The 13,383-nt window shown below is 42.5% G+C and overlaps 1 protein-coding gene across 5 annotated transcripts in view; it reads left to right on the top strand.

Moving 5' to 3' along the window:
* The window catches only part of LOC124034015 (SEC14-like protein 2), a 44,797-nt gene extending 32,792 nt beyond the window's left edge, over positions 1 to 12,005 (top strand). For all 5 annotated transcript variants that reach the window (XM_046346639.1, XM_046346637.1, XM_046346638.1 and 2 more), the window contains 3 exons: positions 4,204 to 4,343; positions 9,046 to 9,215; positions 10,167 to 12,005. In XM_046346639.1, the coding sequence (XP_046202595.1) occupies positions 4,204 to 4,343; positions 9,046 to 9,215; positions 10,167 to 10,351 (495 nt within the window). In that variant the 3' untranslated portion in view covers positions 10,352 to 12,005. The remainder of the gene's footprint in view (positions 1 to 4,203; positions 4,344 to 9,045; positions 9,216 to 10,166) is intronic.
* Positions 12,006 to 13,383: the final 1,378 nt, after the last annotated feature.

The raw sequence follows: 13,383 nt of genomic DNA, 5'->3' as shown, positions 1-13,383 counted from the left end.
CTTCTGATAGGCTAATTGACATCATTTGAGTCAATTGGAGGTGAACCTGTGGATGTATTTCAAGGCCTACCTTCAAACCCAGTGCCTCTTTGCTTGACATCATGGAAAAAAACAAAAGAGATGAGCCAAGACTTCAGAAAAAAAATTGTAGACATCCACAAGTCTTGTTCATCCTTGGGAGCGATTTCCAAACAGTAGTACGCAAGTATAAACACCATGGGACCACGCAGACGTCATACCGTTCAGGAAGGAGACACGTTCTATCTTCTAGAGATGAATGTACTTTGGTGCAAAAAGTGCAAATCAATCCCAGAACAGCAAAGGACCTTGTCAAGATGCTGGAGGAAACAGGCACAAAAGTACCTATATCCACAGTAAAACGAGTCCTATATCGACATAACCTGAAAGGTGCTCAGCAAGGAAGAAGCCACTGCTTCAAAACGCCATTAAAAAAACAGACTACAGTTTGCAACTGCACATAAGGACAAAGATCGTACTTTTTGGAGAAATGTCCTCTGGTCTGATGAAACTGTTTGGCCATAATGACCATCATTATGTTTGGCGGAAAAAGGGGGAGGCTTGCAAGCCGAAGAACACCATCCCAACTGTGAAGCACAGGGGTGGTAGCATCATGTTGTGGGGGTGCTTTGTTGCAGGAGGGACTAGTGCACTTCACAAAATAGATGGCATCAGGAGGAATGATAATTATATGGATATATTGAAGCAACATCTCAAGACATCAGTCAGGAAGTTAAAGCTTGGTCGCAAATGAGTCTCCAAATGGACAATGACCACAAGCATACTTCCTAAGTTGTGGCAAAATGGCTTAAGGACAACAAAGTCAAGGTGTTGAAGTAGCCATCACAAAGCCCTGACCTCAATCCTATATAAAATGTATGGGCAGAACTGAAAAAAGTGTGTGCGAGCAAGGAGGCCTATACACCTGGCTCCATTACACTAGCTGTGTCAGGAGGAATGGGCCAAAATTCACCAAACTTATTGTGGGAAGCTTGTGAAAGGCTACGTTTTGACCCAAGTTAAACAATTTAAAAGCAATGCTACCAAATACTAATTGAGTGTATGTAAAGTTCTGACCCACTGGGAATGTGATGAAATAAATAAAAGCTGAAAGAAATCATTATCTCTACTATTATTCTGACATGTCACATTCTTAAAATAAAGTGGTGATCCTAACTGGCCTAAGACAGGAAATTTGACTAGGATTTAATGTCAGGAATTGTGGAAAATCTGAGTTTAAATGTATTTGGCTAAGGTGTATATAAACTTCCGACTTCAACTGTAAGTATATGGATGAGCGATGGCCGAGTGGCATAGGCAAGGTGCAGTAGAAGGTATAAAATACAGTATATACATGTGATATGAGTAATGTAAGATATGTAAACATTTTTAGTGGCATTATTTAAAGTGCCATTGTTTAAAGTGACTAGTGATCTATTTATTAAAGTGGCCAGTGATCGGGTCTCAATGTAGATAGCAGCCTCTCTGAGTTAGTGATTGCTGTTTAGCAGTCTGATGGGCTTGGGATTGAAAAACAGCTTCTGTCTCTCGGTCCCAGCTTTGATGCACCTGTACTGACCTCGCCTTCTGGATGGTAGCGTTGTGAACATGCAGTGGCTCGGGTGGTTGGTGTCCTTGATGATCTTTATGGCCTTCCTGTGACATCGGGTGCTGTAGGTGTCATGGAGGGCAGGTAGTTTGCCCCCGGGGATGCGTTGTGCAGACCGCAGCACCCTCTGGAGAGCCTTGCGGTTGAGGGCGGTGCAGTTCCGTACAAGCTGTGATACGGCCCGACAGGATGCTCTCGATTGTGTATCTGTAAAAGTTTGTCAAGAGTTTTGGTGACGAGCCAAATTTCTTCAGCCTCCTGAGGTTGAAGAGGCGCTAGAGGAATAACCTTAATTTCTCCGAACCAGAATAGACTGACGAGTTTCAGAAGAAAGTTTTGTTTCTGGCCATTTTGAGCCTGTAATCGAACCTACAAATACTGATGCTCCAGATACACAACTAGTCTAAAGAAGGCCAGTTTTATTGCTTTTTTAATCAGAACAACAGTTTTCAGCTGGGCTAACATAATTGCAAAAGGGTTTTCTAATGATCAATTAGCCTTTTAAAACAATAAACTTGGATTAGCCTACACAACGTGTCATTGGAACACAGGAGTGATGGTTGCTGATAATGGACCTCTGTAGATATTTTAAACAATGATCTGTTTCATCTGACATTTATAGCTTATTTGCTGTAGAGGGAGATCAGACTGGGTCTGTGTGTACACTACAGGCTGATTGTGCACAGTCAGTCAAGTTTTAAAGATAATTTTTAACACCTTTACCGCCGACAGTGCCACAAATGCATTTGGATCAAGGTCCTGTTTGTGTCTGCAGCTATCCTCAGCTCAACATTTCCCATGGCTTGCTGTGTTATGCTAGACATGTAATGAATGGTCTTGTGTGATTTGACTGTGGACCAATGCTAATTGCCCTCTGCTTATGGTTGAGGTGAACCATCCCTCTCACCCTTCACTCACAAATGGAATACATCACCCCTTATTGCCCCCCGGTGGTTCTCAATTACTGCTGCAAGCAGCATTTTTAACTTCCGTCTGTGTTTGGTGTGTCAGTATTTCTCAAATCCTTGGTTTTCTTGAGCTGAGGGCTCAGACTGTTTAGGAAGATGAGATCATTAGCCAGTAAGGTGGTCTAAAGAAAATTGTTGGTCTTGTTATTATAGCAAATAAATTACAAAATTAAACTCTGAGGCTGATACTCTGGACTTTTATTTCTCAGCTGAAAGTATGTGAAGCTCAAAAAGCGTATGATAAAACATGTAACCGCAGCAGATTCGTAGTTGTAGAAAGTAAAGCTTTCTTTTTTATTTCCTCGTAAGTTCTTCCCTAAAAAAAATGTCCTGCTGACTTTCATAGCATTTTTATCAGCTACAGTACCTTGCAAAACCCCCTTGGTGTTTTTCCTATTTTGTTGAAATACAACCTGTAATTTAAATATATTTTTATTTGGATTTTATGTAATGGACATGCACAAAACAGTCCAAATTGGTGAAGTGAAATGAAATTACTTGTTTCAAAAAATAAAAAAATGTAATGGAAAAGTGGTGCGTGCATATGTATTCACCCCCTTTGCTATGAAGCCCCTAAATAAGATCTGGTGCAACCAATTACCTTCAGAAGTCACATAATTAGTTAGATTGCACATAGTTGAACTTTATTTAAGTGTCACATGATCTCAGTGTGTGTATATATATATATATATATATATATACACCTGTTCTGAAAGGCCCCAGAGTCTGCAACACCACTAAGTAAGGAACACCACCAAGCAAGCGGCACCATGAAGAACAAGGAGCTCTCCAAACAGGTCAGGGACAAAGTTGTGGAGAAGTATAGATCAGGGTTGGGTTATGAAAAATATCAGAAACTTTGAACATCCCATGGAGCACCATTAAATCCATTATTAAAAAATTGAAAGAATATGGCACCACAACAAACCTGCCAATAGAGGGCCGCCCACCAAAACTCACAGGCCAGGCAAGGAGGGTATTAATCAGAGAGGCAACAAAGAGACCAAAGATGACCCTGAAGGAGCAGCAAAGCTCCACAGTGGAGATTGGAGGATCTGTCCATAGGACCACTAAGAGCTGGGCTTTACAGAAGAGTGTCCAGAAAAAAATCCATTGCTTAAAAAGGCACGTGGGAGACTCCCCAAACATATGGAACAAGGTACTCTGGTCAGATGAGACAAAAATTGAGCTTTTTGGCCATCAAGGAAAATGCTATGTCTGGCGCAAACCCAACACCTCTCATCACCCCGAGAACACCATTTCACAGTAAAGCATGGTGGTGGCAACATCATGCTGTGGGGATGTTTTTCATCAACAGGGACTAGGTAACTACTAGTCAGAATTGAAGGAATGATGAATGGTGCTAAATACAGGGAAATTCTTAAGGGAAACCTGTTTCAGTCTTCCAGAGATTTGCAGGACAATAACCCTAAGTATACTGCTAAAGCAACCCCCCCCCCCCCCCAAAAAAAAAAATCCATTCTAATTCCAGGTTGTAAGGAAGGCAACAAAATAGGAAAATGCCAAGGGGGTGAATACTTTCGCAAGCCACTGTAACCCCACATTATCCATCCTCTTACTCTGTCTATATATATGTGTGTATTCAAGATCCACTATGCTGGGACAGTGCCTACGTCCTACTATGTTCGTGAGTCAGTGAAGGTGGACTATGAACAGTGTCTAACAGTCAGCCGTGGCTCCTCACAGCAGCTAGAATATGAGATCCTCTTCCCTGGCTGTGTGCTCAGGTGAGTGGGCCGATATTACTACCGCTATTTCTTTCTTTCTACCCCTCCCTCTTTCTCTGTCTTACCTCTCTGTAACCCCACGACTTGCCCTGTTCTATCTCGGCCTCCCTTACCTCCCTCCGCCTTTATTTTCCTCTCTCTCTATCTCTTTATTAACCTCCTTAACTCCAGTGCAGGGTGACCCTGCATCGAGTCCGATACCCACGTGGTTCCACGTGGTTGACCCGGAAAAATGTCAGTTGGTGGGTGAAATGAAAACGTTTTTTCAACCCACGGGTCGGCTCGCGATTCAGAACAATTATAATCCGGATCGAAACATTTTAAATCGATATAAAAATGGTTTACAAGACCCAGGACTTGTGTTGCATTGTGTTGCGAATTCCATTCTGTGAGCGATGAGGCAGACATATAAGCTAACACGCTGTGGATCAGGGAACTGTCCATTATTTGTGTGGTGCTGAAATGTATGTTTCGTCCTCCCACACAAGAATACTTTTTATAATAATAATAATAATAATAATAACTTTGCCATGTGTACTTTCCCTGGCTAGCTTAGCTCATGTGAAAATGGCCAACATAGGTATTTGTTTACGATAGGCTAATTGAGTTTATTATCAGTTAACTATTAAGCTACTCCAGGCATTCATTTGCAGCCTTTCTTAAATTATGGGTTGGTGGATCGCGATGTGTCCAGAGTAAATTTCGAATTATTTCATTAATTACTGGAATTGATTTGGCCAAGTGCGCTCTCTGCTTAGCAGCGGTCTCTGCTCAGTTTGGCAGCTGCGTTAGAGTGAGAGTGAGATGCCCGTGTGCTTCGCGGTTTACCTGATCTTTTTTCCTGCAGTTTTCTTGAAGATTACTCCGCGACACAGGCGATGCAGCGCTGTGGTTCAGCAGCAGATGATGCGCTGTCTGCCACTCACTTGTCATTTCCATTCGCCATCAATCACCGCTGTCATCAAATAGATTCATGCTAGCCACAAGTTCTGACTGAGCTCAATTGTCATGCAACGCATATACAGAGAGCGTTTCTCTTTCATAGAAATGTATAACGAAGAGTGCCCACAATGTGTTTTGTGCGGGGAAGTCCTTAGTAATGAAACGACACGTCCTGACCAAACATCCACAGCATGATGGTAAACCAAGGGAGTTCTTTCAGAACAGGGTAGCATGCTTCAGGAAACAGTGCTACGACAGTGGAAAAGTAAGTCAGCTAGCATGGCATTATCATTTTATAACAGGTGATGATAAGTAGAAGTAAGGGAGCACTAACTAACTTCCATAGTAGTAGATGTGGATATCTTTAGATATCCACATTTAGTAGATATCTTTCAAACAATCCCCTGGCCATGTACACAGCTAATAGCTATCATTTGCCAAAGCAAGCTAGCTACTGATAGTGCAACCCTAGTAACAGTACAAATGAAGATGAAAAATGCACATCTTACTGTATAAATTATTGTTGAAAACTGGTCTCTGTTGGAACTGTTGCTGTTAAAATACAATCATATTTTTTTTTATTCTTAACTGGAATAAACTGATTGAAGCAAGATGCTTTTTGAGGCAAACACAGCTGTCTCCTGCCTGACTGAGAAAGTAGTAGATGTTCTGGTCCAGTTTGGCACCACATACCTATGCGAGTCAGGTTTCTCAACTCTGACACACTTAAAACAAGTACAGAAACAGTTTCAAGGTTGAGCATGACCTGAGTATTGCACTGTCAAGAACGGAGCCCAGAATATACATGCTCTCAATAGGACTGTGTGTGTGTGTTTTCTGGTCTACGTCTGTGTGATGTGATCAATCAGTTTATTCCAGTTCAAAATAAAACATATGTATTGTATTTTTAACAGCAACAGTTCCAACCTAAACTTTCTTTCAACAATTTCTACAGCAAGATGTACAGTAGGCCTGATCATTGTTCATCTGTACTGATGCTTAGAGTTGCACTATCAAAAAGCCTGTGTGTGTGTGTTCTGTTATTCATGTGTGATGTGATCAATCAGTTTATTCCAGTTCAGAATGAAAATTATTTATTGTATTTTAACAGCAAACAGTTCCAACCTAGACCGATATGTAAGAGTGTTTTTAAAGGGGGAAAATAAACATTAATATATATGTATATGGATATTTAATTTCATTGCTATTTTTTTTACATTTACATTTACATTTAAGTCATTTAGCAGACGCTCTTATCCAGAGCGACTTACAAATTGGTGCATTCACCTTATGACATCCAGTGGAACAACCACTTTACAATAGTGCATCTAAATATTTTAAGGGGGGGGGTGAGAAGGATTACTTTATCCTATCCTAGGTATTCCTTAAAGAGGTGGGGTTTCAGGTGTCTCCGGAAGGTGGTGATTGACTCCGCTGTCCTGGCGTCGTGAGGGAGTTTGTTCCACCATTGGGGAGCCAGAGCAGCGAACAGTTTTGACTGAGCTGAGCGGGAACTGTACTTCCTCAGTGGTAGGGAGGCGAGCAGGCCAGAGGTGGATGAACGCAGTGCCCTTATTTGGGTGTAGGGCCTGATCAGAGCCTGGAGGTACTGAGGTGCCGTTCCCCTCACAGCTCCGTAGGCAAGCACCATGGTCTTGTAGCGGATGCGAGCTTCAACTGGAAGCCAGTGGAGAGAGCGGAGGAGCGGGGTGACGTGAGAGAACTTGGGAAGGTTGAACACTAGACGGGCTGCGGCGTTCTGGATGAGTTGTAGGGGTTTAATGGCACAGGCAGGGAGCCCAGCCAACAGCGAGTTGCAGTAATCCAGACGGGAGATGACAAGTGCCTGGATTAGGACCTGCGCCGCTTCCTGTGTGAGGCAGGGTCGTACTCTGCGGATGTTGTAGAGCATGAACCTACAGGAACGGGCCACCGCCTTGATGTTAGTTGAGAACGACAGTTTGTTGTCCAGGATCACGCCAAGGTTCTTAGCGCTCTGGGAGGAGGACACAATGGAGTTGTCAACCGTGATGGCGAGATCATGGAACGGGCAGTCCTTCCCCGGGAGGAAGAGCAGCTCCGTCTTGCCGAAGTTCAGCTTGAGGTGGTGATCCGTCATCCACACTGATATGTCTGCCAGACATGCAGAGATGCGATTCGCCACCTGGTCATCAGAAGGGGGAAAGGAGAAGATTAATTGTGTGTCGTCTGCATAGCAATGATAGGAGAGACCATGTGAGGTTATGACAGAGCCAAGTGACTTGGTGTATAGCGAGAATAGGAGAGGGCCTAGAACAGAGCCCTGGGGGACACCAGTGGTGAGAGCGCGTGGTGAGGAGACAGATTCTCGCCACGCCACCTGGTAGGAGCGACCTGTCAGGTAGGACGCAATCCAAGTGTGGGCCGCGCCGGAGATGCCCAACTTGGAGAGGGTGGAGAGGAGGATCTGATGGTTCACAGTATCGAAGGCAGCCGATAGGTCTAGAAGGATGAGAGCAGAGGAGAGAGAGTTAGCTTTAGCGGTGCGGAGCGCCTCCGTGATACAGAGAAGAGCAGTCTCAGTTGAATGACTAGTCTTGAAACCTGACTGATTTGGATCAAGAAGGTCATTCTGAGAGAGATAGCGGGAGAGCTGACCAAGGACGGCATGTTCAAGAGTTTTGGAGAGAAAAGAAAGAAGGGATACTGGTCTGTAGTTGTTGACATCGGAGGGATCGAGTGTAGGTTTTTTCAGAAGGGGTGCAACTCTCGCTCTCTTGAAGACGGAAGGGACGTAGCCAGCGGTCAGGGATAAGTTGATGAGCGAGGTGAGGTAAGGGAGAAGGTCTCCGGAAATGGTCTGGAGAAGAGAGGAGGGGATAGGGTCGAGCGGGCAGGTTGTTGGGCGGCCGGCCGTCACAAGACGCGAGATTTCATCTGGAGAGAGAGGGGAGAAAGAGGTCAGAGCACAGGGTAGGGCAGTGTGAGCAGAACCAGCGGTGTTGTTTGACTTAGCAAACGAGGATCGGATGTCGTCGATCTTCTTTTCAAAATGGTTGACGAAGTCATCATTTTTGTCTATATTGCATTTGTTTTAGGCATAAGGGCAATGAAATATACCAATATTTATGCATAGCTGCATATTTTGCTAAGCTTGGTTTTAACAGGAAAACACAGAATTTCTCATTTGGGTCCCAGGCTGAAAAGGTTTAAGAACCTCTGATTTAGACCATAACGCTGGCTATATCAAGTTTAAACCGGTGCGCTGGTGAATGTTTGAGCAGGCCTAGGTTATAGCCTACTAATTAATGTAGTTTTGCATCCTATATTCGATTCTGGGAATTGTTTATATGATTTTCAATTAAACAGTTTTACTATCTAAACAATATTGAATGTAAAGGTCTTGTTTTATTATGTCGGCTATAGGCTTTCATCAGGTAAGAAGGCTAATGAGAAGAACCTTTTTCAGAGCAATTTTAGTTGTCAATGTGCCACATCTCATTGTAAAAAAAAATGTATTTCGTTCTGGCATGGTTTCATGGCATAGTTTCCTTTTATCTAAATGTTGATTAGACATGCATATACATTAACTCATGCAGGGAGGGGAATAATAACCTATGACTAGTCATAGCCTTGTCATAGCCTATGAATAGTCATAAAAACGATTAAATAAATGAATGTTATTTGGCGGGTCACGGATCGGCTCTCGGAACAATTCTATGCGGGTGTGTCGGGATATATAATTATGTAATATAATATCTCTTCCCCCCCCCCCATGCAGGTGGCAGTTTTCTAGTGATGGGGCAGACATCGGCTTTGGGGTGTTTATGAAGGGGAAGATAGGAGAGAGGCAGAATGCAGGGCAGATGCAGGAGGTGGTTCCCAGCCAGAGATACAACGCACACCTGGTGCCCGAAGACGGCTCTCTCACCTGCAGCGAGCCTGGGGTCTGTGAGTACAGGACAGCTAGACAGAGACACATAAGCGATTTCTAAACTTTATACCCCTTTTACACTATCGTGCCATCCCAAACCAAACTGTGCTGGCTTGGGTATTTTCTTTTCACATTGCCTATTTTTCATGGTTCCAGCATCTTTAATGCTTGGTTTGATTAGTCTCAGTAGTGTGAAAAGCCCTACAGTGGGCTAGAACAGAGGTACAATGACACATGAAGACTTGGGTAGGGGCACATAAGAACCTAGTCCAGTGGTACTAGACAGAGATTGGATCTCGGCCTACCAGTATAACACTAGCCCACCGTGTGACTACTTTATACAGACCTGTGTCTTTGCCTGTTGGGTGACACTTTTCCTACTTCTGAGGGTATATCCGTGGTCAGTGGATCGTTCTGATAAGGAATGCGTTGTTTGCATCACCAAGTGTTGTCCAGGAAATAATTTATTCAAATTGTAAGATACTACCACCCCACCTCAAAATCAAAACCAATGTTTGTGCGCACACACTCTATTCTACTTCTTGTCTGCTTCCTGTCTGCAAGGCTGATTAGCTAGACAAAAAGGTGTGAAACACAGACATGTGTGTGCAAAGTTAGAACACAACATGGAATCCATGTTTGATTTTGATTTGGAGGGCGGTATCAGATGTCAATTAGATTGAATTCTTACTTGGGCACTGCTCAGAGACGCAAACGACAACTGTCTACCGATTGCGGATGTAAGCTCGGTCGTGGGAAAATTGTCACCAAACAAGCATAGGAATGGTCAGCAAATAACTAGCAAGGTGGGTGCATGTTATAAAGCTAGACCCAGGTTCCACTCAGGTCTAGAAACTGGGCAATTAAGAACCAGGCCTTGCATACAAGCACACAAAGAGGACAAGGGCCGGAGTAAAGGTGTAGGACTTGACTTAGGCGACATCCATGTTGTTTTCTTTCTTCTTCAGATGTGCTGCGGTTCGACAACACCTACAGTATCTTCCAGTCCAAACGCATCTGCTTCACCGTCGAGGTATTGCTCCCAGGCCAATCTCAGTCTCCGAAAAAACGGGCTGGCTCACAAGTGGAGGCCAGCAACCAATCGCAGTCTCCGAATAACCAGGGTGGGTCAGAATCTGGGGCCAGCAGCTAATTGTGACAGACTTTACTGAGCTAGAGCTAGTCTCAGCCCCGGCCATGGTCAGTGAAGTCAGACCTAAAACCACTGAAATAGACTCCAATGATCAGCACTGAGGTACTTCATCTGACAATGGGCCATTGTGCTGCTCACGAATGAAGGTATGTAGCTCTGGTCCAGTGCATTATATGCAGCTTGCTGATGCTGAGACTTCTACATCTGCAAGCCACACACAATGCCCTGGGCCAGAGCTAGAATGTACAATGAAGAGAAACAAGTCCACAACTCAGGGTTCCTGGAGTAGAGGAGATGTATTCAAACACGGACTGAAACAACTGGTTTACTTTCTACAATAAGTGTATGGCTTTTAAAAATCTATTTTATTTTAAAGACCAGGAAGTATATTATATCTGAATGTCATTGATGGTCCAGGGTGTATTATTTTGCAATGCTGAGAGCAGAGCAGCAAGACCTCAGGAGATATTTATTTCGTCAACACTCCTCTATATAACCATCTGTTCAAGTACAATCCCTTTTCCGTGGCAACAACTCACTATGGGCATCACCCTGTCTTTCTCTCTCTCAAGCACTGGGTGAATTTCAAGGTTTTTCCCTTGATTTCTCATGTCCTTGATTCCTCACCTTCTTCTCAAAAGGCAAGGAATAAGGAAATACTTTTGAGATGTACCCTCTCGCTCTCAATCTTTCTTCTTTCTGTCATGATTTATGAGTCATGACAAAATTAGGCCATTTTGAGTATGCCTTTACTTTTCAAAATCAACACAGTTCTGTTCAAATGAATATGTTGACATACTGGTAGTTTTATTTTCAGGGAAAACAAATCTATATTTTGTCCTTTAATTGTTAGAACATGAAAGGCAAGAAATCTTTGAGAATACTAATATCCACTGTCCAAAATCTGTATCATGACATTCCATTTTGTTGTGTAATCTTCAGCACCAGTGTTTTCCTGTATAGGGTTGCAATTTGCAAAATTCCAGTAACTTTCCCAGAATTCCCAGGATTTCCAGAAATCCGGGTTAGTGGTCTGGATTTCCTGCTTATTCCCTCCTGATTCCGGGAATTCTCCAACTGAGAAATCCAGAAAACCTAGGAATTTTGGGCAAATTACCGGAATTTTGCAAACCTTTTCTTGTATATCTATATGTAACAACAAAGACATACATGGTGTAAATGCTTGCCTTAAATACGTCAGTGTGTTTAAAGAATGTGCAGCACTCAACGAACTGGCCCGTATGGGCAGTTGAAACACTCAAAGATCTCTATTATATGTCATCTGTAAACTGTACTTATTGATTGAAGTCGTCTTCTGCCAGCATCTGGATAAAGTATTTTGCACAGTGAAAATCATGGAATGTAGCTAGCTATTATAGCCTTATTCGACGTTGGTTTGTGCTCACTGTTAAATAGATAATTTATGTTACCTTTATGTATTTTAGTAATGAGTAGGGGGAACAGTACCCACTCCGAAACATTGAAATTGTTATCTTTTTGTGAACATTTGTCAATCTTTTCTTTAGTTTAAATTGGAAACATGTAATTTATTTTTGTAGAATTCATGTAGTCAGTGCATATCTAATGTAACAGAAACCAATCTGAGCTGTTCCAATCTATTGGGAAAATAATATACATGTTTGAATCAACTTGACTGAATCTCGTCCACAAGCCGTCTCTCTTTCTCTGTCTAACCTATATGCAGATGTGGTAACAATTAAGCCTGGAGACTGAATATACAGTATACTAACTAAACAAGTACTTGGACATACCGTATGGTACAAAATGATCGCACTTTTAGATCCCTGACAGTACCTTAGTCTACAAAAGTAAAAGGTATGTCTGTGTCTTTCTCCAGTAGTTGTATCTATTGTCTGACATTTAGTTTTCTAAGCATTTTTTTTATTAGGAACATATACAGTTGAGGTCGGAAGTTTACATACACTAAATTGACTGTGTCTTTTAAATAGCTTGGAAAATTTCAGAAAATTATGTAATGGCTTTAGACATCTGTGAAGATGCTGGAGGAAACAAGTAAAAAAACTATCTATATTCACAGTAAAATGAGTCCTATATCGACATAACCTGAAAGGCCGCTCAGCAAGGAAGAAGCCACTGCTCAAAAACCGCCATAAAGAAGCCAGACTATGGTTTGCAACTGCACATACTTTTTGGAGCAAAGTCCTCTAGTCTGATGAAACAAAAATAGAACTGTTTGGCCGTAATGACCATTGTTATGTTTGGAGGAAAAAGGGGGATGATTGCAAGGCGAAGAACACCATCCCAACTGTGAATCACAGGGGTGGCAGCATAATTTTGTGGGTGTGCTTTGCTGCACTTCACAAAATAGATGGCATCATGAGGGAGGGAAATTATGTGGATATATTGAAGCAACATCTCAAGACATCAGTCAGGAAGTTTAAGCTTGGTTGCAATGGGTCTTCCAAATGAACAATGACCCCAAGCATAAATTTGTTGCAAAATGGCTTAAGGACAACAAAGTCAAGGTATTGGAGTGGCCATCACAAAACCCTGACCTCAATCCCATATAACATTTTTGGGCAGAATTGAAAAAGCGTGTGCGAGCAAGGAGGCCTACAAACCTGACTCCATTACACCAGCTCTGTCAGGAGGAATGGGCCAAAATCCACCCAACGTGTTGTGGGACGTTTGTGGAAGGCTACCCGAAATGTTTGACCCAAGTTAAACAATTTAATGGTAATGTTACCAAATGCTAATTGAGTTGTCTATAAACCTCTGACCCACTGGGAATGTGATGAAATAAATAAATTCAAAATTAATCATTTTCTTTGCTATTATTCTGACATTTAACATTCATAAAATAAAGTGGTGATCCTAACTGACCTAAGACAGGGAATTATTACTAGAATTAAATGTCAGGAATTGTGAAAAACGGAGTTTAAATGTATTTGGCTAAGGTGTATGTAAACTTCAGACTTCAACTGTAGGTGTTCCTTTTGTCCAGGTGGGAAAGGGCAGTGTTGAGTGCAATAGAGATTGCATTATCTGTG

This window comes from Oncorhynchus gorbuscha, linkage group LG04 (assembly GCF_021184085.1).
Source record: "Oncorhynchus gorbuscha isolate QuinsamMale2020 ecotype Even-year linkage group LG04, OgorEven_v1.0, whole genome shotgun sequence".
NCBI classification, from domain to species: domain Eukaryota; kingdom Metazoa; phylum Chordata; class Actinopteri; order Salmoniformes; family Salmonidae; genus Oncorhynchus; species Oncorhynchus gorbuscha.
The sequence above is the reverse complement of the archived record's forward strand: the minus strand, read 5'-3'. Positions and strand labels throughout refer to the sequence as shown.